The sequence below is a fragment of the Dermochelys coriacea genome, chromosome 18 (assembly GCF_009764565.3).
Source record: "Dermochelys coriacea isolate rDerCor1 chromosome 18, rDerCor1.pri.v4, whole genome shotgun sequence".
NCBI lineage: Eukaryota > Metazoa > Chordata > Testudines > Dermochelyidae > Dermochelys > Dermochelys coriacea.
Genome location: NC_050085.1, coordinates 6,703,486 through 6,729,511, shown reverse-complemented (window position 1 = coordinate 6,729,511; position 26,026 = coordinate 6,703,486). Strand labels below are relative to the sequence as shown.

General features: G+C 47.6%; 1 protein-coding gene across 1 annotated transcript in view; it reads right to left on the bottom strand.

Annotated features, from left to right (window-relative positions):
• LOC119845218 (protein-arginine deiminase type-3-like) overlaps nt 1-26,026 on the bottom strand; it is a 43,382-nt gene that overhangs the window by 13,490 nt on the left and 3,866 nt on the right. The window contains exons 2-6 of the mRNA XM_038377188.2: nt 14,851-15,031; nt 13,797-13,869; nt 12,820-12,881; nt 11,369-11,486; nt 8,919-9,044 (exon numbers count right to left, since the gene is read on the bottom strand). Of these exons, the coding sequence (XP_038233116.1) occupies nt 8,919-9,044; nt 11,369-11,486; nt 12,820-12,881; nt 13,797-13,869; nt 14,851-15,031 (560 nt within the window). The remainder of the gene's footprint in view (nt 1-8,918; nt 9,045-11,368; nt 11,487-12,819; nt 12,882-13,796; nt 13,870-14,850; nt 15,032-26,026) is intronic.

Below are 26,026 nucleotides of genomic sequence, written 5' to 3'. Positions count from 1 at the left end.
TGTGGACTCCTGCAAGGGAGTCTCAAGCAACAGGGATGAGGATTTTGGGGACAAGGAAGATGATGAGGTGGGGGAGGTTGAAGATAGTGCACATCAGGCAGCAGAGAAACTGTTCTCCCTGACAGCCAGGAACTGTTTATCACCCTGGAGCCAATACCTTTCCAACCCGAGCTCCCGGATCTTGAAGGCAGAGAAGGCACCTCTGGTGAGTGTACTTTTGTAAATATAATACACGGTTTAAAAGCAAGCGTGTTTTATGATTAATTTGCCCTGAAGACTTGCGATGCATTCATGGCCAGTGCAGCTACTGGAAAAGTCTGTTAACGTGTCCGGGGATGGAGCGGAAATCCTCCAGGGACATCTCAATAAAGCTCTCCTAGAGGTACTCCCAAAGTCTTTGCAAAAGGTTTCTGAGGCGGGCAGCCTTATTGCATCTTCCATGACACACTTTACCACGGCAGGCCAGTAGCTCATAGTCTGGCATCATTGCATAAGAAAGCATGACAGCGTGTGGTCCCGGTATTTGCTGGCATTCAAGCAACATCTATTCTTTATCTCTCTGCGTTATCCTTAGAAGAGTGATATCATTCATGGTCACCTGGTTGAAACAGGGGAATTTTATTAAGGGGACATTCAGAGATGGCCATTCCTGCCAGGCTGTTGCCTGTGGCTGAAAAGAAATCATCCCCGCTGTTAGCCACGCGGTGGGGGGAGCGGTGAAGCGATCATCCCAGAGAATTGGCGGGGGGGGTTAGTTGGGTTTGTGCTGCACGTTAACCTGAAAACATCAGGCGCTCCTTTTAAATGGCCAATGTGTCTTTTTCAATTTTACTTTCCCTTTTTTTCCTCCCGCAGCTGCAAACATTTCAACGCTGCCACTAGCATCTCCATCCCTGAAGCTAGTGCAGATAAGAAGGTGAAAAAAACGCACTCTTGATGAAATGTTCAATGAGCTCATGCAGTCCACCCAAACTGAAAGAGCCCAGCAGAATGCGTGGAGGCTGACAATGGCAGAGTCCAGGAAAGCACAAAATGAACATGAGGACAGATTGCTGGAGCAACAGGACAGGTGGCGTCAGCATGATGAAAGGAGGCAGGATGCAATGCTGAGGCTACTGAAGAATCAAACTGATATGCTCCGGCGTAAGGTTGAGGTGCAGGAAAGGCACAGACCGCCACTGCAGCCCCTGTGTAACCAACAACCCTCCTCCCCAAGTTCCATATCCTCCTCACCCAGACACCCAAGAACGCAGTGGGGGCCCCTCCAGGCACCCAACCACTCCACCCCAGAGGACTACCCAAGCAACAGAAGGCTGGCATTCAATAAGTTTTGAAGTGCAGTGTGGCCTTGTCCTTCCCTCCTCCCCCACCCCACATGGTGCTTCCCTCCCGGACTATTTTGGCAGTTATCCCCCCATTTGTGTGACGAATTAATAAAGAATGCATGAATTTGAAACAATGACTTTATTGCCTCTGCAAGCGGTGATTGAAGGGGGGCAGGGAGGGTGGTTGGCTTACAGGGAAGTAGAGTGAACCAAGGGGGCGGGTTTTCATCAAGGAGAAACAAACAGAACTGTCACACCATAGCCTAGTCAGCCATGAAACTGGTTTTCAAAGCTTCTCTGATGCTCAGCGCGCCATGCTGTGCTCTTGTAACCACCCTGGTGTCTGGCTGTATGTAATCAGCAGCCAGGCGATTTGCCTCAACTTCCCACCCCGCCATAAACGTCTCCCCCTTACTCTCACAGATATTGTGGAGCAGACAGCAAGCACTTACAACAATGGGAATATTGGTTTCACTGAGGTCTAACCAAGTCAATAAACTGCGCCAGTGCACTTTTAAACATCCAAATGCACATTCTACCACCATTCTGCACTTGCTCAACCTATAGTTGAACAGCTCCTGACTACTGTCCAGGGTGCCTGTGTATGGCTTCATGAGCCATGGCATTAAGGGGTAGGCTGGGTCCCCAAGGATAATTATAGGCATTTCAACATCCCCAACGGTTATTTTCTGTTCTGGAAAGTAAGTCCCTTGCTTCAGCTGTTCATACAGACCTGAAGATGCGAGCGTCATGTACCTTTCCCGGCCATCCCACGTTGATGTTGGTGAAATGTCCCTTGTGATCCACTGGTGCTTGCAGCACCATTGAAAAGTACCCCCTGCAGTTTATGTACTGGCTGCCTTGGTGATCCAGTCTTAAGATAAAAGAAAAGGAGTACCCGTGGCACCTTAGAGACTAACAAATTTATTAGAGCATAAGCTTTCGTGAGCTACAGCTCACTTCATCGGATAAATTTGTTAGTCTCTAAGGTGCCACAAGTACTCCTTTTCTTTTTGCGAATACAGACTAACACGGCTGCTACTCTGAAACCAGTCTTAAGATAGGGATATGCGTTCCATCTATCACCTCACCACAGTTAGGGAATCCCATTGCAGAAAAGCCATCCACTATAACCTGCACATTTCCCAGAGTCAGTATCCTTGATAGCAGCAGCTCAGTGATTGTGTTGGCTACTTGGATCACAGCAGCCCCCACAGTAGATTTGCCCACTCCAAATTGATTCCTGACTGACCGGTAGCTGTCTGGCATTGCAAGCTTCCAGAGGGCTATTGCCACTCGCTTGTGAACTGTGAGGGCTGCTCTCATCTTGGTATTCTTGCGCTTCAGGGCAGGGGAAAGCAAGTCAAAGTTCCGTGAAAGTGCCCTTACGCATGCGAAAGTTTCGCAGCCACTGGGAATCATCCCAGACTTGCAACACTATGCGGTCCCACCAGTCTGGTGTTTGTTTCCCGGGCCCAGAATTGGCGTTCCCTGGCATGAGCCTGTCCCATTGCCACCAGGATGGCAAAATTGCTGGGGCCCGTGCCTTGAGAGAAGTCTGTGTCCATGTTCTCATCACTCTTGTCACTGCGCTGCTGTCACCTCCTCGCCTGCTTTTGCAGGTTCTGGTTCTGTGTATGTACTGCAGAATAGTGCGCAAGGTGTTTACAATGCTTATAACTGCCGTGGTGATCTGAGCGGGCTCCATGCTTGCCGTGGTATGGCATCTGCAGGAGAGCAGAGTTGCAGGAGAAGCGGTGGTTGGATGACCAGTTTTGCAGACCTACTGCACCGTCTGCTGCCAGGACACCACAGCTGAGCGAGTTGCACGCTTGCCATAGTGTGGCAAGACAAGAGCAACCGAGCAGAGTTGCAGCGGAAGCAGCAGATGACAATGGTCATATGGAGGACCTGCGAGACCACCAGGAGAGCAGAGTGGCAACAGAAGCGGTCATTCAATGATAACGGTGTGAAGACCTACTGCACCGTCTGCTGAAAGCAGTATGGTGCCCGCACGGAAAAAAGGCGCGAAACGATTGTCTGCCATTGCTTTCACGGAGGGAGGGGCGACTGATGACATGTACCCAAAACCACCCACAACAATGTTTTTGCCCCATCAGGCATTGGGAGCTCAACCCAGAATTCCAATGGTCAGCAGAGGCTGCGGGAACTGTGGGATAGCTACCCACAGTGCACCGCTCCAAAAGTCAACGCTAGCCTTGGTACTGTGGATGCACTCTGACAACTTAATGCGCTTAGTGGGGACGCACACAATCCACTGCAGAAAATCGCTTTCTAAAAAATCGACTTTTATAAATTCGACCTATTTCGTAGTGTAGACATACCTTTAGTGTATGGCAAAGACTTTCAGAAAAAGGAGCCTACGTCCTTAAATCTACATTTGGACTCCTCGAGACGTGCTCTGGTTTTCAAAAGTGCTAAGCATCCAGCAGCTTTCACTGAAATCATCGGGTGGCTCGGCAGGTTTGAGAACCAGGCAGTCTTTTTCAGAGCCCAAATGAGGCTCTAGGAACCATGATGGGGGGGCACTGAGCGGGAGGGGGTGCATGAGGCCTGTGGACCCAATTGGCCCTTGTCCAGCGACACTGGCGGCAGGTGTCACACGTGGACAGAGGAGTTAAAAAGGAGATGGCCAAGCTCAGTTTGGAGCTGACCAGGAAGGAGACAGAGCTTTATGACTCCCCCGGTGAGGGAACGCTAGTTAGAGCCAGGAGTCTGGGACAGCTTACGGATGGGACAACTGGACCCAGGGAGACCAGTTTGAACACAGGCCCTAAACAGAAAGGTTGGGTGCTAAAGACTCATTGGCCAATCCTATTTTGAATTCTTACTTTTTTCTTATTTTGGGGACTTCAGTACCCGGACGGGGTGGCACTCGAGCCTTCCTTAGTCAACGGGCTAAAGCACCACTGCATCAAACACCACAAGAGGGGGTGACCGATACTTGGCGATCTCACGGCAGGGTAAGTTGGGCCACAAAGGGGTCTTGCACAGGCAAGTCCTGGCAAAGGATCCTAACATTCAGTTCTGGTTTGGAATTAGTTTGACCTACATTCGGCTCCATAAGTAGGCTTGGAAAGGTTCGATTTTTATCAGTAAAGGTCGATTTCACCGTACACATGCAAACCAACAACTAAATATTTTCACCGACAATAATTGAAATTTACAGATAGGCAAAGTGAGGAAAAATGCTACATAAGACCATATTAGAATCAAACTCCAGTGATTAAGGCTTTTGAATTAGGCTTGTTACAAATGGACTAGCGAACGGCTAGTAAAAACGGGTTAGCGTTGTTGATTTAAGGATATATACTTCCTATATTGTGACTTGTGATGTTGAAAAATTTGTGGTTGAAAGGTTTATGAAGCTTTGACTCTTTGAGTCTCAGCGTCTGGTGTCACTAAGTACTTGTTTGACAACCCCCCACTGCCAAAATTCCCAGCAACTGTAAAAATGTAAATCAATATTATTGGTTGAAATTATAAAAAATCAGATTCTGCCAAGCCTATGCTCCACACACATCAGCCTCAAGCACCGAACAGAATCTCCTTCTCTCGAACCCTCACCCTGTCCTTGCGGAGTTTTTAAGAGTGAGGTAGGGCGGTCAAGTCAGTTACCTCTAACTCTCCCACAAATTGTGTCGTTCTTTGCCTGGAGCCCAGTACCACTTAGAAATGGGTGAAATTCTCTCTCTGCCTTTGAAAATCATCAAAGGAATTGCTTTCACTCTGATCCTGCTAGCCAGCCGCCCCACTCATCCATGTACTTGAAGATCACTAAGACTGAATTCCCCCTGAGCATCTGATGTTTGCTTCTCACTGACCCCCAGGAGTCCCATGGGACTCTCTGGATTTTCATTTCCCAGACTGGAAGAGAAGCAGAAGCAGTCAGTCTCCAGGTGCACTGCCCCTTCCCTCAACCACAGTACCTCTGTCCTTCCCCAGAAACTTTAGGAGAGCCCAGCAGACACTCTGCATTTACTTGCTGCCCCTGTTCTGGAACTGGTCATGTCTCTCTGGGATGTCTGGTCTCAGTAACTTATTTGGGCAATACTCTCCTTTTCACTGCATTGGTAGCTGATATCACATCTTCACTTCCACTGTCCTAATCCCAGTGCACTAAACACTTATAATTCAGATCTTCCTCAAGTTAAGATACTGTTCCATAAAACAAACACCCCCTGTGCTGGATCTACTTGGAGCAGGTCAGCAGCGGGGATGTGGTGGATCTACTGGGAGCAGATCAGCAGGGGGCATGTGGTGGATTGTGGGAACAGGTCAACAGAAGCATGTGTTGGATCTGGTGGAAGTGGGTCACTTCTTCCAGCTGGGGAAGACACTGGCAGGAGGGCACTTGCATGTTGGGAAGGGTGGGGCTCTGAGTGGCCTGGAAGGAGGGTGGTGTTGGGGGCAGTTGGCAGAGCACACATTGGAGCTGCAGCTAGCAAGAGATGTCAAGAGTAACAAGAAGGGTTTCTTCAGGTATGTTGGCAACAAGAAGAAAGCCAAGGAAAGTGTGGGCCCCTTACTGAATGAGGGAGGCAAGCTAGTGACAGAGGATGTGGAAAAAGCTAATGTACTCAATGCTTTTTTTGCCTCTGTTTTCACTAACAAGGTCAGCTCCCAGACTGCTGTGCTGGGCACCACAAAATGGGGAAGAGATGGCCAGCCCTCTGTAGAGATAGAGGTGGTTAGGGACTATTTAGAAAAGCTGGACGTGCACAAGTCCATGGGGCCGGACGAATTGCATCCGAGAGTGCTGAAGGAATTGGCGGCTGTGATTGCAGAGCCCTTGGCCATTATCTTTGAAAACTCGTGGCGAACGGGGGAAGTCCCGGATGACTGGAAAAAGGCTAATGTAGTGCCCATCTTCAAAAAAGGGAAGAAGGAGGATCCTGGGAACTACAGGCCAGTCAGCCTCACCTCAGTCCCTGGAAAAATCATGGAGCAGGTCCTCAAAGAATCAATCCTGAAGCACTTAGAGGAGAGGAAAGTGATCAGGAACAGTCAGCATGGATTCACCAAGGGAAGGTCATGCCTGACTAATCTAATCGCCTTTTATGATGAGATTACTGGTTCTGTGGATGAAGGGAAAGCAGTGGATGTATTGTTTCTTGACTTTAGCAAAGCTTTTGACACGGTCTCCCACAGCATTCTTGTCAGCAAGTTAAGGAAGTATGGGCTGGATGAATGCACTATAAGGTGGGTAGAAAGCTGGCTAGATTGTCGGGCTCAACGGGTAGTGATCAATGGCTCCATGTCTAGTTGGCAGCCGGTGTCAAGTGGAGTGCCCCAGGGGTCGGTCCTGGGGCCCGTTTTGTTCAATATCTTCATAAATGATCTGGAGGATGGTGTGGATTGCACTCTCAGCAAATTTGCGGATGATACTAAACTGGGAGGAGTGGTAGATACGCTGGAGGGGAGGGATAGGATACAGAAGGACCTAGACAAATTGGAGGATTGGGCCAAAAGAAATCTAATGAGGTTCAATAAGGATAAGTGCAGGGTCCTGCACTTAGGATGGAAGAATCCAATGCACCGCTACAGACTAGGGACCGAATGGCTCGGCAGCAGTTCTGCGGAAAAGGACCTAGGGGTGACAGTGGACGAGAAGCTGGATATGAGTCAGCAGTGTGCCCTTGTTGCCAAGAAGGCCAATGGCATTTTGGGATGTATAAGTAGGGGCATAGCGAGCAGATCGAGGGACGTGATCGTTCCCCTCTATTCGACACTGGTGAGGCCTCATCTGGAGTACTGTGTCCAGTTTTGGGCCCCACACTACAGGAAGGATGTGGATAAATTGGAAAGAGTACAACGAAGGGCAACGAAAATGATTAGGGGTCTAGAGCACATGACTTATGAGGAGAGGCTGAGGGAGCTGGGATTGTTTAGTCTGCAGAAGAGAAGAATGAGGGGGGATTTGATAGCTGCTTTCAACTACCTGAAAGGGGGTTTCAAAGAGGATGGCTCTAGACTGTTCTCAATGGTAGCAGATGACAGAATGAGGAGTAATGGTCTCAAGTTGCAATGGGGGAGGTTTAGATTGGATATTAGGAAAAACTTTTTCACTAAGAGGGTGGTGAAACACTGGAATGCGTTACCTAGGGAGGTGGTAGAATCTCCTTCCTTAGAGGTTTTTAAGGTCAGGCTTGACAAAGCCCTGGCTGGGATGATTTAACTGGGACTTGGTCCTGCTTTGAGCAGGGGGTTGGACTAGATGACCTTCTGGGGTCCCTTCCAACCCTGATATTCTATGATTCTATGATTCTATGGAGGCCCCCAGGTGTGAAGGAGCACAGAAACTTGGCAGCTGAATCACTTGTGGCACTTGCCTCAGCTGTGGGGCATCTGGCACACGAGCAGGGGTGGTGCCAGGACAAAGGCTGGCCCGGCAGCACTGCAGACACCCATAATGGGCAGCAGTGACACTTGGTTACACTAGGATGTCTCACTAGAAGGATGTTAAGGTGGCACGGAGGAGTACTCAATAAAAAAGCAGAGAAGTGCAACAGTTAAGGTCAACCAGACACCCTTAACTCTGCCCCCTCCTGTATCATCATTGTGAGACAGTACAATTACAGCACTGCACTCTGGCCATGAGCCTCCAGTGCTGCTCAGGAGTGTCCTGGAGTGCAAAGAGGGCCTGTAAGTTCCCCCAGTCCAGGGCTAGGCCACTGTTTCTCAAACAATACAATAGAAAACCCCAACTGTGCAAACATCCAGGCACAAATTAAAGCACCTGAATAGTTCCACTTGAGTCCATGGAAGTACTCACTCGCTTAGAGCTGAGCCTGTGTGTAATAGGGTGGTCTGCCTCTTTAAGGGCTGGCGCCCTGGGATCCCCCCACCCTCAGCCCTGTTTGCAAGTGGAGCCTTTTTCCAAACAGGGAGGGGAGTGAGCAGACCCAGCTGGGAAGCGGGCAGGAGATTCCTTGTGCTGGCCAGGCCTGAGCACTGCAGGAGGGATGCTGGCAGGCCCTGGAGTAGGAAGGAAGACAACAGGGGAAAAGCCACTGAAGCCTGCTTTGGCTGGCGGAATAGCTTTGTTTTGATATGCTGCGGGGTTTGTGCCTAAAGAATAAAACTGTGCCCTGCAGGAAGGGCCGGGCCAGCTTTGGGGCCTGTCATTGGTCTTCCCTGAGCTGGGGAGCCAGGCCAGCAGCATGCCATGAGTGGAAGTGTTTGCGAGACCGGGGCGAAAGCGTGGAGGCAAATGGACGTGGAAGCAGAGAGCAGCCTTCCTGAGAGGGAACAGCTAGAGAACAGCTAATTGAAAGGCAGATTTAGAACTTGATCCCACTCCCCTTGAAGTCAGTGGCAACGCTCCCATGGGCTTCACAGGGAGCAGGAACAGGTCCTCGGATGGATTCAATATTCCAGCCAATTTTTTTTCCACTTGCTGTGTAGCAGACTGTTAAAGTGTCAGCTCTCACCATAATAGGTTATCATGGCATGAAAGACTGCAGTGTAACGTGGCGGTGCAAAGGCAGAGAGAATTCTAGACACTCTCAGAATGCCTTGGCCCAAAGCTGTAATTCCAAGTCCGCAGCAGCCAGAAGGCCAGATACTCACCTCGAGCGCGGAAAACTCCCACTTTGTATGCGTCTGACACGGAAACGTGAAGAACCAGCTTGTGGTCATCAAAAATTGCATCAGGGCCTTGAGTTCTCAGGATCATACAGGACATGTCCCGAAGGTCTGAGGGTAAGAGGAGACCAAAAGAGAAAAGAGTGGGGCTTATTCAAGCAGCTGCTTTCAGATTTGGATCATCACGTCTCTGGAACCTAACGTTCAGCTATTGCCTATCAGCCTAGTCCCACCAATGTCACTGGATCTAGGCCAATGTATACTGGCTGAGGATCTGGTCCATAGTGTATGTGATCCCTCTACAGAAACTCAGGTAACGCTATGTCTGATAGGACCACTGTATATATATATCAATTGTATCAAGAAGGGATGGGGAAATCACTTCTTCTGGGCTGGTCCTAAAGGAGGAAGATGCAGCTCATTATGAAGCTATGAGGTTAGAGAATCAGAATCATAGAATCATAGAATCATAGAATATCAGGGTTGGAAGGGACCCCAGAAGGTCATCTAGTCCAACCCCCTGCTCAAAGCAGGACCAAGTCCCAGTTAAATCATCCCAGCCAGGGCTTTGTCAAGCCTGACCTTAAAAACCTCTAAGGAAGGAGATTCTACCACCTCCCTAGGTAACGCATTCCAGTGTTTCACCACCCTCTTAGTGAAAAAGTTTTTCCTAATATCCAATCTAAACCTCCCCCATTGCAACTTGAGACCATTACTCCTCATTCTGTCATCTGCTACCATTGAGAACAGTCTAGAGCCATCCTCTTTGAAACCCCCTTTCAGGTAGTTGAAAGCAGCTATCAAATCCCCCCTCATTCTTCTCTTCTGCAGACTAAACAATCCCAGCTCCCTCAGCCTCTCCTCATAAGTCATGTGCTCTAGACCCCTAATCATTTTCGTTGCCCTTCGTTGTACTCTTTCCAATTTATCCACATCCTTCCTGTAGTGTGGGGCCCAAAACTGGACACAGTACTCCAGATGAGGCCTCACCAGTGTCGAATAGAGGGGAACGATCACGTCCCTCGATCTGCTCGCTATGCCCCTACTTATACATCCCAAAATGCCATTGGCCTTCTTGGCAACAAGGGCACACTGCTGACTCATATCCAGCTTCTCGTCCACTGTCACCCCTAGGTCCTTTTCCGCAGAACTGCTGCCGAGCCATTCGGTCCCTAGTCTGTAGCGGTGCATTGGATTCTTCCATCCTAAGTGCAGGACCCTGCACTTATCCTTATTGAACCTCATTAGATTTCTTTTGGCCCAATCCTCCAATTTGTCTAGGTCCTTCTGTATCCTATCCCTCCCCTCCAGCGTATCTACCACTCACCACTCTACAAAGAACACGGGACCCCTGTGCTTTGTCCACCCCATCGGTTTCCATTATGTTCCTTTTTTCAGGTGTGGGTTAGGGAAGACTGTAAGCTCTATTGTCAATCCAGGTGTCTCTTGTTTAGCACTGGAGACTCAAAGGTGACTCTGCAAAAATCACAACTAGAAGTGGTTGGGTACCCAAGAGAGAGAAGGAGATATATGCCCCCTTGGTTATTCCATTCAACAGGCTTATTTCCAAGAGACTTGTGCCTTAAGGTTAGTAGCATCACAATGTAAAATAAACCCCCTGGATATCTTGGACACGCTGTTCCATAAGAGGCACCCAACATCTAGACTTCCCGAGAAGGTAGACCAGCTGTGGGTTGAAAATTGGCCTAAGCTGGAGCTGTCTCACTGCCCGACTAGTAGCCTGGCTCAGGTAGAGGATTACACTTCTAACACAGCCACTTGGCAAACATTTCTGCAGTTCTTATGATATCATTGAGATCCCTTGGATGTGCCTGGAGCTGTGTTCGGAATAAGTGAGACATTCTGATAAGTGGCGGTTATAGTGGACTATCTGGGCATTTTCCAGAGTACATGTTTTATAGCTCTACTCAGAGGTGAAAGTAAGCCGGTACGCCCCGCTACGGCGTACCAGCAAGAGCCGGTGCACCGAACTGGGGAAGCCTGGCTTCCCCAGGGGGCAATTTAAAGGGCCCCCAGAGCCCCAGGCACTTACCTTACAGGGTGGGCTGGGGCTGGCTCTGACCCCCTCAACCCCGCCCCTTCTGCCCTAAGCCCCGCTCCTTCCAGGGGCAGAGCTGGCCCCAGAGTACCGGTAAGTCACTCGACTTACTTTCACCCCTGGCTCTACTGGTAGCAATTTATGGATGTGGGCCATGAAAATCCAGGCCTAGCTCTGATGAGTGGAGCCCATGAACCACTCCTTGGTTTAGTGCCCAGTGTTCATACTCTCACTACTCCCTTTTATATAGGTGTAGTTTCTTCTTAGTACTCAGCTAACATCTTGCATTCTGGCCTGACCTGGCTGGAATTTCAAACATTCTGCATCATCTGATTAATGCCCATTCCAAAAGCAGTGATCCATTCCCAGCCAGTACCTGCATATGATCGCACACAGAAATCCATGTTGTCCATATCCGAGGACTTTGGGTCATCCCTATCACAGTTCACTAGCAGGATAGCTCCTTGCCCATCTGGGCCCCACGTCCAGTCTCTCTGCAGAGGCAAGACAAAGACAGGCTTGGTACGGAAATGAGGAACAAGACCAGAGAGCAGGAACCCAATTCTTTTCACTACTACAGTAATAAAGGCTAAGACGACAGGCATGAGACATAGCTACTTCCTATTGCACTAGCCCCTATGGAAAGTGTTTCCCTCCCAGCTGTTCTCCATGTTACTCATTCCCAACTCAGAAATATATGAGCTTCCAGGTTCCAGCCACTCACACACATACACTGTTGTAAGGCAAGTGGTGTGGTTTGAGCATAGGGACTGGGAGCCAGGGTCCTACTGATACAGCTGCGTGGAGAACTGTCTTCCCATCCCAGGAACATTTCTGAGAGACCAACAAATTTTGTGTCAATTGAAACACTTCAATCATTTAGAAACATTTTGGTTACTATTTTTACTATAATTAGTTTGAATTTCTACATGAAACCCAGAAAACTAACATTTTTTTTATCTTGGAAATGTCAAAACCAAAGATGAACAATTTCCAAACTTCTCAGATTTTTTTCCAAGTCAAAAAATTTGTCAAAACTGACCCTTTCCTGTGAAAAGTTTCTGTTTTGATGAAAAAAGAAAAGGAGTACTTGTGGCACCTTAGAGACTAACAAATTTATTTGAGCATAAGCATTTATTTGAGCATTGGATGCATCCAATGAAGTGAGCTGTAGCTCACAAAAGCTTATGCTCAAATAAATTTGTTAGTCTCTAAGGTGCCACAAGTACTCCTTTTCTTTTTGTGAATACAGACTAACACGGCTGCTACTCTGAAACTGTTTTGATGAACTGACATTTTGCAACAAAAAAAATAAAATTACTTAGGGCTTGTCCACACAGGGGCACTCAGGAAAATTAATCCAAATTAACTAAAGGTGTGAATTTTAAATCAATTAGTTAAATGCATTAAACCCCTTTGTGGAAGCTCTTCTCCAGAATTAAAGTAGCCTTAATTCAGTTTACTTTAATTAATTTCCAAAGTGAATTAATAAATTGAATTAAAGCCACTTTAATTCTGAATGAGTGTGTTCACACAGGGGTTTAATGTCATTTAACTAATCCACTTGAACTTCACACCTTTAATTAATTCAGATTAATTTTCCTGAGCGTCCCCATGTAGACAAACCCTTAATAATGCTGTTGTAGCTCCTTTAATGCTCCCTGCAGGTCACCAGCTGGTGCTCTAGGCTGCACACCACAGTACTACATAAACCATGTCTCCTTTACACTCGATACTCTGCTGGGGAGCTCTGGGATGTTCAGCTCAGAATTTACTCAGCCTACTGGTCTCCTTTATTCCTTGGGTACAAAGATGAATCGTACTTACCATATCTGTTATATTCCTCTTCACCGCCCCACTGCGAGTTGTATCAGCATCCAGGGAGATGTCTGCAATGGCACAAGAGAAGGAGAGAACCCAACAGGCTGGAGGGCTCTGAAAACCAATGAACTGGACTTGGCCATGTTCTAGCCAAGCTTGGGATCTTCAGTACCAAAAGCGGAGATAGAGGGGGATCCTTTGGTGGGTATGTGCCATTATAGGCTTCTTTAAAAGTGTGCAGCGCCCCATAGTCTCAGGGCAAGACAAGGCCTGGACTGAACACAGCTCAATGGGGAGAGGAGTGAGCTACAAGGGAACCGGTCTCCATTACAGCATGGGGCTCAGATCAGCTAGCCTGTCCCTATAAGCAGGGCTGCTTGAAAATTTTCCATCAAAACTGTCTTTGACTAAATGAAAGTATTCATGAAAAGCATTTGCTTTCCACAGAACATTTTGATTTTTTTTTAATTGAAAAACAGAACACCCAAAAACTGAAATATTTCAAATCTGTGGGAATGCTGCCACAGTGCCTTATGGGTGTTGTAGTCCAAGTGCCTCTTAATCCCATTAGCCCCTGTGGTCCAGTCTCCTGGCTGGACTACATCTCCCGGGATGCACCATTGCCAGCGCCAGCCATAGTGCACCAGCCCCCTCCCCAAGGGGGAGATAGTGGTGCTTCCTGGGAGATGTAGTTTGACTAGGGATCTTAGTCTACAGAGGAGAATGGGAGCATGAGGCACCCAAACTATAACTCCCATGAGTCACTGTTGCAGCATTTCCAAATAGAAATATTTTGGCTTTTGAATTTCCCCTGAAAAATTGAAATTTCTGTGCCCCTCTTCCACCCTCGCACACCCATATTTTTGCCAGTGTTACCCAAAAGCCAGCCTAAAAAACGTGTCCTCCCACCTTCCTACCCAGTGAAGGGAGCGGCATTTTGGGGCTGAGTTTATTGAACAGCTGGATTCTTCGGTTCTACTTACCAACACAGGTAAGGTAGAGCATGGCTCTGTGCATAGGAAGCCCCCCATCTTGTCCATAATATGAAATCCTAACCTGCAAAGACACCACGATGAGCACTACTATTTTCAGGACACCATCGCCTGTAGCGAAGCTAAGAGTAAAACAGATATTGCCTGGGGACATAACGCTGCCACGGATGAGACCAGAGTGTGAGTCTTGTATGTGGTCTTCCATTCTCTACGCTGGGAGCAACTGGGAGTGCTGTGCAGAAATTCATTAGTTTAAGACAGAGAGGATGGTCCTGTGGCTTGGGACCTGGGCCAGGACTCAGGAGGTCTGGGCTTAATTTGTGGCTCTGTGCCATCAGGCAAGTCCCTTATTCTCTCTATGTCCCTGTTCTCCATCTGTGAAATGAGGATTATACTTCCTTTATCCCACTGTCTGTCCTCTCCATTTAGACCAGGGGTTTTCAACCTGTGGTCCGCGGACCCTTGGGGGTCAGCAGATGATGTCTAAGATTTCCAAAGGGGTCCGCACCTGCATTCAACATTTTTGAGGGGTCTTCAAATGAAAAAAAAGTTTGAAAACCACTAATTTAGGCAGCTCTTCTGGGCAGGGATGGCCTCTCGCTGTGTTTGTACAGCACCTAAGACAAGGCGGCCTGTGGGAGCTACTGTAATACAAACTCTAATGCAGATTAGAGTCGTATTGCTTCCTCATGGAAATGCACAATAGGATAAGCATCGGCAAGTAAAACCAAAGCAACAGGTCCCGGCTGCTGAAATGAAGCGGTTTTACAGCTGGGCTGTTCTCTCAGTCCGTGAGGTGACGAAAGCCCCGAATGGGAATGCATCGCCCAGGGATTCATGGGATGCCCCGCTCATTCTAATGCCCAGGATGTGGGCACCCTTAGCCAGCAGACATCCCACCAGCCAAGGCACAGTGTCTGTTGACCAATTTCAAACACCCTTTTGCCTGGTCCAAGTCCCAAGTAACAGCTCTTTGCTCTTGTGCTTGTGGAAGTTTGACATCGTTTTTTCCAAGGGTGCTTCTCCCCCTCCATGACCAACTCACCTTGTTATCATTGACAGCATTGCTTGGCGCCTTCATAGTCACCACCACCTCCACCCCGGCATCCAGGGGCCATCTGGGCACACACGTTGGTACCTTGGCAACCTCAGGGTTGTGGACAATATAGACGTCAACACCAGGGGTGCCACGGACATCGAACGATGTGGCGTCCTTCGGGGCTGATCTGAGGCAGAGGATGACATTCAGTTACTGTTGCAGCTGGAAATCCCATCCGCTCCCGACTTCAGCTCCGTAAAGACGCTACAGAGCCAGACAGTGGTCATGTGACCGCTCCTGTTCTAAGGTGAGGGAATTCCGCAGTAAAGGCAAAGATTGTGGGTGAGGTAAGTGGCACCCATGGAAGCTTCTGATGTAAACTGCAGGAGTCTGTACTCCATGATGGAGAAGACATGCTGTAGGCGAGCAGATTTTATTCAGTATTTTGGTGTGATCTGGTGTCAAAAGCTGCACAAAGGAAACTGATTACAGCGGTTCTCAAGCAGGGGCACGTGTACCCTTGGGGGTACGCAGAGATCTTCCAGGGGTACAACTCATCTAGATATTTGCCTAGTTTTACAACAGACTACATAAAAAGGACTAGTGAAGTCAATGCGAATTTCATACAATGATTTTTTATACTGCTCGATATACCATACACTGAAATGTGAATACAATATTTATATTCCAATTGATTTATTTTATAATTATATGGTTAAAAATGAGAAAATAAGCAACTCTTCAGTAATAGTGTAGCTTTTACACTTTTGTATTTTGATGTCTGATTTTGTAAGCAAGTGGTTTTTAAGTGAAGTGAAACTTTGGGGGTACGCAAGACAAATCAGACTCCTAAAAGGGGTACAGTAGTCAGGAAAGGTTGAGAGCCACTGGTTTACAGTGCATAAGTAGTCTTACTAGTCCTACAAAACCCTGAGACTATGCTACATATCCATGAGAACAATTAACTATTTACACATATTCACTCATGTAATATTTCCCCAATTTAGATCAAGTTTTTGATACACAACTGGGGGCGGGGGGAATGGGTGGTATCATAGAATCTCAGGGTTGGAAGGGACCTCAGGAGGTCATCTAGTCCAACCCCCTGCTCAAAGCAGGACAAATACCCAACTAAATCACCCCAGCCAGAGCTTTGTCAAGTCTGATCTTAAAAACTTCAAAGGAAGGAGATTCCATAACCTCCCTAGGTAACGCATTCCAGTGCTTCACCACCCTCCTAGTGAAAAAGTTTTTCCTAATATCCAACCTAAACCTCCTCCACTGCAACTTGAGACCATTACTCCTTGTTCTGTCATCTGCTACCACTGAGAACAGTCTAGATCCAGCCTCTTTGGAACCCCCTTTCAGGTAGTTGAAAGCAGCTATCAAATCCCCCCTCATTCTTCTCTTCCGCAGACTAAACAATCCCAGTTCCCTCAGCCTCTCCTCATAAGTCATGTGTTCCAGCCCCCTAATAATTTTTGTTGCCCTCCACTGGACGCTTTCCAATTTTTCCACATCCTTCTTGTAGTGTGGGGCCCAAAACTGAACACAATACTCCAGATGAGGCCTCACCAATGTCAAATAGAGGAGAACGATCATGTCCCTCGATCTGCTGGCAATGCCCCTACTTATACAGCCCAAAATGCCATTAACCTTCTTGGCAAAAAGGGCACACTGTTGATTCATATCCAGCTTCTCGTCCACTGTAACCCCTAGGTCCTTTTCTGCAGAACTGCTGCCTAGCCATTCGGTCCCTGGTCTGTAGTGGTGCATGAGATTCTTCTGCCCTACGTGCAGGACTCTGCACTTGTCCTTGTTGAACTTCATCAGATTTCTTTTGGCCCAATCCTCTAATTTGTCTAGGTCCCTCTGTATCCTATCCCTACCCTCCAGCATATCTACCTCTCCTCTGAGTTTAGTGTCATCTGCAAACTTGCTGAGGGTGCAATCCACACCATCTTCCAGATCATTAATGAAGATATTGAAAAACCCGGCCCCAGGACTGACCCTTGGGGCATTCCGCTTGATATTGGCTGCCAACTAGACATGGAGCCATTGATCACTACCCGTTGAGCCCAACAATCTAGCCAGCTTTCTATCCACCTTATCCGTCCATTCAGCCAGCCCCTACTTCTTTAATTTACTGGCAAGAATAGTGTGGGAGACCGTGTCAAAAGCTTTGCTAAAGCTTTAGGTTGGGATCAGCCACTTCATTTACACCCGAAGAAAAATACTTAGAGATTTTACCAATCATCTCTGTGACAGACATGGCAATTTCCTGCAATAGTCTTAGGAAACCTTACTGAATTAAGTTTGTGTGTTTGGGGTCTATTGTATTAAATGTATTTTTACGTGTGGTTTATGTATTATTGTGGGTTGGGATTGTATGTAGCCTCTCCCTAGAAGACAGAGGGGGCTTGAATCCTGGGAAGTGTTATGAACTTCAAAGTACTGTAATGAACAACGTGCCAGACATGAATGGGCTCTGGGGACAAATAGTGTCAAGTGGTTTGCCTGGTGAATCTCCAAGGAGTTGAATGCAAATTCCCACCTCTGGTTATGCAAAAACCCAGCCTTTGGAAGTGGTGTCCTGAGAAGGAGATCATTGTCTGGTGATTGCCTGTTCTTGGAATCTCAAGGTCAAGGGCCCAAGCTGTATAAAGGAAAGATTAACACTATGTCTCCACTACATCATTTGCAGCAGCGCAAGCTGCACTGATGTAACGTTTCTGGTGAAGACGCTCTAAGCAGACGGGAGAGAGCTCTACCATTGGGTTCACAACTCCTGCCTTCATGTGAGGTGGTAGCTATGTCGGCAGGAGAAGCTCTCCAACTGCCATGGTGCTGTCTATACTGATGCTTAGTCGGTGTAACTTATGTCACTCAGGAGCATTGATTATTCACACCCCTGAGCGATGTAAGTTGCACCAAAGTGATTTGTAGTGTGGACATAGCCTATTCATGGTGGTGTTATTTCTGAGCTAAAGCTGTTATGAACTTGTAATCACCCCATGTGATGGAGTCTGAAGGACTGCCTCCTACCAGAGCCCCTGCCGGAGTTGGGGGGTGATCTTTGGTAGGTTTATTAGCACATGTGCAGGATCTTTATTATCTTAATATGTTTTCTCTGTAATGCTTTTACCTTAAAAATAAAGATGCTTGCTTAGGAAGGACTGTGTGGTAACTTGAGATTGCTGGCAGTTACATTGTTCATAGCCGTCTAAGGGTATGTCTACACTACCCGCCGGATCGGTGGGCAGCAATCGATCCAGCAGGGGTTGATTTATCGTGTTTAGTCTAACCGCGATAAATCGACCCCTGAGCACTCTCCCGTCGACTCCTGTACCCAGAGCCGGGAGACACTCAGGCAGAGTTGACGGCGGAGCAGCAGCAGTTGACTCACCACGGTGAAGACACCACGGTAAGTCGATCTAAGTATGTTAACTTCAGCTACGTTATTCACATAGCAGAAGTTGCGTAACTTAGATCGATCCCCCCCCCCCCGCAGTGTAGACCAGGGCTAAGAGAAAGCAAAGTGCAAACGCTGGCCCATTTAAAGCAATCTGGCTTGCGGGGGATATCATGGTATAGACAGGGAACTCTGCAGCCTGGAAAAACCCCAATCAGGAGGAAGAGAGACACTGGTCTCTGCCCAAGAAAGATGATGGCTGAGGAGCCAGGAGTGGGTGCCCTCGAGGGACCTCAGAGGGGGAATAGAGGTGCAGTTGCCCTAACTTTTGACAAGTTCATTCTCCATTTCTCTGGGTACAGTTGTGGCAGGTTATAGGAATAGACGTTGGTAATACCACATTGGAGAGTGGTAATAAATCTTTCTATAAACCTACTACTCCCCCCCAGTACCTTTCCTTGTGGCTGGAATTAGCAATGCTTTCTTATGCTCTGTAAATGCTCTATTCCATGTGGTGGTTTCCTGAGCAGGGTTAGAGGACTGGGGGTGTGCAAGGGTAAGTATAGGAATACATGAGTCTTTATCAATCTAAGGGATTTCTATGGCTGACATCACTGTAGTATCTGAGCATCTCAGACTTTAATGTACAGCTGTGGAACTGAGGCACAGAGAGATTAAGGGTCTCAGAGACACTGAGGCTTAGGGAGACCAAAAAGTCCCTAAGTGGTTTAGGAGCCTAAGTCTCATTAAAAATCACCAGGACCTAGGAGTAAATCTGAGACAAATAGTTATTTGAGGAAAAATTAAGAAAAAAAGGTGGGTACATAACTGGTTGGAAAATCATTCCCAGAGAGTAGTTATCAGTGGTTCACAGTCATACTGGAAGGGCATAACGAGTGGGGTCCCGCAGGGATTGGTTCTGGGTTTGGTTCTGTTCAATATTTTCATCAATGATTTAGATAATGGCATAGAGAGTACACTTATAAAGTTTGCAGATGATACCAGGCTGGGAGGGGTTGCAAGTGCTTTGGAGGATAGGATAAAAATTCACAATGATCTGGACAAACTGGAGAAATGGTCTGAAGTAAATAGGATGAAATTCAATAAGGACAAATGCAAAGTATTTCACTTCGGAAGGAACAATCAGTTGCACACATACAAAATGGGAAATGACTGTGTAGGAAGGAGTACTGCGGAAAGGGATCTGGGGGTCAGAGTGGATCACAAGCTAAATATGAGTCAACAGTGTAACAAGGTTGCAAAAAAAGCAAACATCTTTCTGGGATGTATTAGCAGGAGTGTTGCAAGCAAGACACAAGAAGTAATTCTTCCACTCTACTCCACGCTGATTAGGACTCAACTGGAGTATTGTGTCCAGTTCTGGGCACCAGTTGTGCACCCACCCTGTAGTAGCTCCATCTAAGTTGTATTTCTCTAGTTTGTTTATGGGAAGGTCACACCAGACAGTATCAAAAGCTTTACTAAAGTCAAGATATACCACATCTACAGCTTCCCCCTATCCACAAGGTTTGTTACCCTGTTAAAGAAAGCTATTAGGTTGGGTGTGATACTATTTGTTTTTGACAAATCCATGCTGACTATTATTTATCAACTTATTATCTTCTAGGTGTTTGCAAATTGATTGCTTAATTATTTTCTCCATTATCTTTCCAGGTACTGAAGTTAAGCTGACTGGTCTGTAATTCCCCGGGTTGTCCTTATTCCCTTTTTTATAGATTGGCACTATATTTGCCCTTTCCCGGTCCTCTGGAGTCTCTCCTGTCTTCCATGACTTTTCAGAGATAATCACTAATGGCTTAGATATCTCCTCAGTCAGCTCCTTGAGTATTCTAGGATGTATTTCATCAGGCCCTGGTGACTTGAAGACATGCCATAAAGCAGAGCACTTCTGGTTGACCAGAGACAATCCAGTCCATGCATTCAATTCAATCATTCAGATGCATGTTTTCAACCCCCTTCCTAACCAGGGACAGCAGAATGGCCCCTTGGAGCCATCAGGGGCAAAGGACACCGGTCACAATTGGGAGCCCTAGCTTGTCATTCAGCATCCACCTTTCCTGTTAACTCCCATAAGTTACGGTCTTAGCACAGTCTCTGTGGTTAGGGTGAGGATCCTTCAAGTGGCAGCCATGCAAACCTCTTCTAGAGAAAACATTAGTCACACCTGGCCAGAAGCAAACCCAGGAAACAAGCTATTGCCAAACAGGTGGAGTTAAGATTTCCTGCTAATCAATAAAGCAGAAAGAACAAGTTTATTCCAGCCCTCCTTCACAGATGGAGGAACCTGCCTGCTCACTGGCAGGCCCTGGCTTGTGCTGCCATTTGGGCAGTGCAGAGTCAGGAAGGAGACAAGCATTCCAAAGGCACAGTTCACCCAGCATGTCCTCCTCACCTCAGCAGAAAGTGCTGCCCCTGCCCCAGTCATCGGCGACCCTCTGCATGAGATGACAATGGCCAGTAGCCCTACCTGGTTCCCAGCAAACAAGGGATTAAATGCAGCCCAGCTTTCCCCTTGTCTGGCGCAGAGTGGGGGGGATGCCTTGGGAAGGTCCGAATCTGTTCCCAAAGCTCATAGCCCTGAGCCGAGTCCCAACCTGAGAGACTGTTTCCTTCACCTTTTATTATTTATGACTTGTGTTACCATAGCCCTGAGGAGCCCCAGTCACGGACCAGGACCCGATCGCACCTGGCACTGGATAAATCCAGAACAAAAAGACGGTCTCTGCCCCCAGGTGCTTACAAATCAGCAGATGGATACAGACAGACGGGGGAGTACAAGGAAACGCTGAGACAGCACTGGTCAGCACGTTGGCAGTGGTCCCAGCACAGCAACGGCCTAACCATTGTCCAGTTTTTTGTGGGCATTGCAGCAAAGGAGAGTTTGGAGGAGGGACTGCCTCCTTGTTATAAGGGTTATCACTTGAGGAAAAGCCTGGGTGAACACAGCTACTTCGTCCTGCCAATTCATGCTGCTCAGTTAGGGACGGGGTGGAATCTCCATCCTTAGAGGTTTTTAAGGCCCGGCTTGACAAAGCCCTGGCTGGGATGATTTAGTTGGGGATCAGTCCTGCTTTGAGCAGGGGATTGGACTAGATGACCTCCTGAGGTCTCTTCCAACCCTGGTATTCTATGATTAGCGAGGACAGTTGGTTCCGTGATTGAGACTCATGACAAACTCATGTCAGTCCACTGTTTTTCCAGCTGACCGGGAGTCAGGTTAGATTGCACTGAGGGAACAGCCAAGTGTTAATCACCAAGCACTGAACAAACAAGAGATCACATCACAAAAATCTGTGACCAGTATGTTGCTGCCTATGTAGATAAGGATTAGCAAAGCTTTCCCCACCTTGCAGCCCCAGCCTCAGCGACCCGGGTATTAACTGTTACTAAGACTCACAATGGGCAGGGCACAAAGATGATTAAAGACAGGAGAGCCAAGATGTGAGGCGGGTCTGTCAGGGATGTAGTCAAGTCTGGCAGGCAAGGAATGCAGCTACCACCCTTAGCCTCTACCTGTGGGTATTTTCCAGGAAGTTCCCTGTTCTTGTTTGGGACATGCTGCATCTAGCAAAGGCACCATAGAACAGTATTGCCAAGCCCAAGTGTTTAAAAACTAATGAGTTAGCCCCCAAAATTCATAAAAATCATGAGAAAGAAAAAATACCCTGGGGATTCTTAATCTTTGATATCTGGTTTCTGAGCCATTTTCATGTCAGCATGAACGAACCGTTTTGCCATTTTGTTTTTAAATAGCCAGGTTCTTTTGAATGGTTTTGCAATTCATTTGTTTTTAAAGAAGCCGGGTTCTTTTGAATTGACATTTTCTAATCGAAGTGTCACTTCAAAAACAGTATTTCAAAATGTTTCCTTCTACCCGAACAAAGTATTTTTTCAGTTGTTTTGTTTCAGCAAGAAAAACAAACCAAGAAAAGAGTTCTGTTTCAGTTTGAAACTCCAACAAATTGCATTTGGGATTTTTCCGTTGGGTCTCTGAACAGAAAAAAAAAATGATTCACTCAGCTCTAATTGAGGGCATTCCACATCGCCTGGTGCTTGATTTCTTCAGTTTGGCAATCCTGCCCCTTGGCAGTCACACCCAGAATTGCCCCCCGTGCTCCCTTCCTGCAGTCCTGGTGGTGGCTGGCCCACCAAAGCTACCGGATGCAGTTACACAACAGTGAAGCTCCCTCCCTTCCTCTGATTTCAAGGACAGCCTGAGCTCTAAATTTACGGTATGCATCAGTGACACTCCAAGACATTCTCTGAGCCAACTATAAAACTATTAGCCCATCTACTTCCCTGCTGTGCAACCGTGAGATAGCACAAGGAAAAGGAAACACAAGAGCAACTCAAACACTTTGAAAAGGAGTACTTGTGGCGCCTTAGAGACTAACACTTTGCCCTCTCTTCCCCTAACACAGGCAGGGCTCCCCTTCTGTATTTAAGTCCAAATAGCTGCCTGAAGGGAATTAGCATCTGCAGCATGTAGCATAGAGAGCTTTGAGGAAGCCATGAGCCTGAGCAACTGGACAGTCTGTGGAGGAAATGTGTTTATTTAGATGGACTATATGGGCCGAAGGTGTTAACATCATCCAGTCACTGTCCAACATTAAGCAGCATTAAATAAGGTTCGAGTTTGGTGCACAGAGACCTCGGTCTGCTTAGTACCACAGCAAACACACTATTAGAATCATAGAATATCAGGGTTGGAAGGGATGTCAGGAGGTCATCAAGTCCAACCCCCTGCTCAAAGCAGGGCCAATCCCCAATTTTTGCCCCAGATCCCTAAATGGCCCCCTCAAGGATTGAACTCACAACCCTGGCTTTAGCAGGCCAATGCTCAAACCACTGAGCTATCCCTTCCCCCAAATCTAATCTAATCTAATGTAATTAATATAATCTATGATTAGAAATCCTTTCAACCCTTTATTAAAGATACAGGAAAAGGACAGTTAAAGCATCTGAAATGTACTGTATTAAATAAACCTTTCTTTTTAACAACATTCCTTGTTCCCTTTCCTTGAGCTGGGGGGAGTTTTTAGAAGAAAAACCCCTTGTTGGACAGCCTCTCAGCTAATATCAGAGATGATAATCACTGTCCTTTGGGGCAAAAGAGAAGTTAGCTGAGATGGGCTGGAGGTGTTGTTGTTGTTAAAGTCCGATCCTGTTTCATCCCAGGTGGTCCCTCTCTCTGGTCCAGTCCGGTCAGGACATCTCTCAGGATCAGGATGACAAAGGTCCCAGGAGATGGTGGGGGAGGCAGGCATGAAAGTGAAGCTTGTACCAGTAGCCAATTTCTCTACCTACGTCTCTTTTCGGAAGGTCCCACAAAGGGAGTGGTGGGCAGAGTGGCCCATCCCATCATTATCTGGTCCACCATTTAGGCCTCGTTTCCAACACCCCACATTTGGTTCACTGATTTTTGGTTCCACGCTTTTCTTGTTTACCAGACGTGATCCTAACACAGTCCTAGAGTTATAGCAATCGGCCTTTTTGTTTGGACCAATCCAGTCTGTCTCCCTTTCCCCATCCCCATCTGTTGTAGGAGGTGATTGTGACATCTTATGACCTTACACTGACTTTTGCCAGTTGAGCTCACTATGAGGGTAAATTGATAGGCCCTGTGACCACAACAGAACCAGGGAGCTGCTGCTGCCAGAAGAGGGATGGAAACAGAGGGGCCGAGTAGCTCTAGGAAGAGCAGATTGAAAGTTGTTCATCTGGAGGGTTGGGGGGAGAATGCAGGAACCAGACTGCACTCCCAGCAGAGTGTATGCTGCGGTCTCAGTGAAGAGGAGCCATTAAGGCAGGATTGGAGGACACAGAAAATCAGATGCGTGCCTGATTTACAGAGACTCGTTGGGATTTAAAAGTTAGTTTGTGGTTCAGGCCCCAGGACTGAAATTCAGGAGATCTGGCTTCCATTTCTGGCTCTGTCACCTACCCCATGTGTGACCTTAGGCAAGTCATGTATTTCTCACTGTGTGTCACTTTACCCAGCTGTAAAGGTAGGGGAGCATAATCTTTTGACTATTTAGACTGTAAACTCTTTGGGGCAGGATTATGGTGACCATATGTCCCGTTTTGGCCAGGACGGTCCCTTTTTTAAGCCTTGTCCAGGCTGTCTCGACTTTTTTGACAAAAGTGGGCATTTGTCCCGTTTGCTCTTGCCGACATGATCAGTTGGGCCGAGAGAATGTGTGAGGAGAAAGCCCGGGGAGGAGTAAGGCCCTGGGACTGTATCCTGAGTAGGGAAGTCTGGCAAGAGGGTAGGAGAGACGAAGCAGCCACTAGGCGTGGAACAGGCTCCAGCGATAAGCCCTGGTAAAAGGGCAGGATCTAGGCCTCCAGGGAGGGAGAGAGCCCAGGGAGGTGTTCAGTGAAGGAAGGCATGAAAGGCCAAGCCCGAGGAGGGTGGCAATGGGCTCAAGATTATGCTTTAATTTGGGGTTCTGAGAGCCAGGTGAGCCCACAGAGGCTGTGGGGAGAAGACCTGAGAGAGGCTGAGTAGGAAAAAACCCAAGGAAGTAGCAGCAACGTGTAGGACTGAGCAGACCTGGGCTACTGGTTATAGGATCCCCAAGCTGGAGCCTGGTGTAGAGTGAGGACCTGCATTTCCCTACCAGCCACTGGGATGGTGACACAGGCTGAACAAGGGGATAAAGGATGACTGGAACCCCTGAGCATAGGGCGCACAAGGACCACAGGGCCCAGAATTGGGGCCAGAGACCTGATATAACAACAGTAAAGTTCTGTTGGTGGGACTTTGTTACTCCAGAAGGAGTGGACGAAACTATGACATGACTGGAGGGCCCAATCATGGGAAGAGGCAGGGGACCAGAGAGGCCGTCAGCAGGGGGCACTGGATGGGGAAAGAGACACTATGCGATGCTTGGCCCCATAGAGGCCCTGTAGCAGTGAGTGCACTCCCTTCGGAGGGTCCCCAGTCTCAACTGGGCCCACTAGGGGCTACTGTAATATACATGATGATAATGATGAAGATCGGGGACTGGACTGTGGTCCAACACGATTGGCTGCAGGATGAGAACGGGGAAGGAAAGCAGGAACGGATTGGTTCCCAAAGCAGATGCCTCTCAGGCAGCAATAGGGTGAACTTCCCGTACACTGCCCGGCCAACATGCATCAGCACTGTCCTGGGGAGACCCTTCCTAAGGACAAGAGGAGACTGAGTTCAGTGACCATGGGCCATTCAGTCCCTGGCCCTTCTACTGAGAAAACGAACAAGGGTGCCCGTGTTGGCAGACACCTGTCTCCTATGAACTGTGCTCAATTCAAATAGGCCATCAGATGTGTAATCATCCCCCCACCAAAAAGGGTGTCTGTGGAGACTGAACCCCACTTCTTGAGATCCAAGACACTGGTCTCTGCCATGTGAGCTAAAGGAGTAATTCCACTATGTGGTAGCAGTAGAAGGCTTTTATCTCTATGAATCAGGCACTGGAGGAAGACAACACACTTAGCCAGCATGTTACCCATACTAACAACTTCTAATCTTCTTTGACTGGATTTGAAACAGTGACTGTTAGGGTCACTGAGTGGCTCCAGACAGCATGAGTGCCAACTCAGGGCAGACTTTTGAGCAGGGCACCCAGCACAAATTGGGTATGAGTTCTATACTTAGATTTCACAAATCAAGTGTGAACTCCTCAGGCACTACAACAGCCTTAACATACAGTCACAGACTGTCTCCTTGGGTACTCCTATCTATCTTGCCACCCAGATAAACCT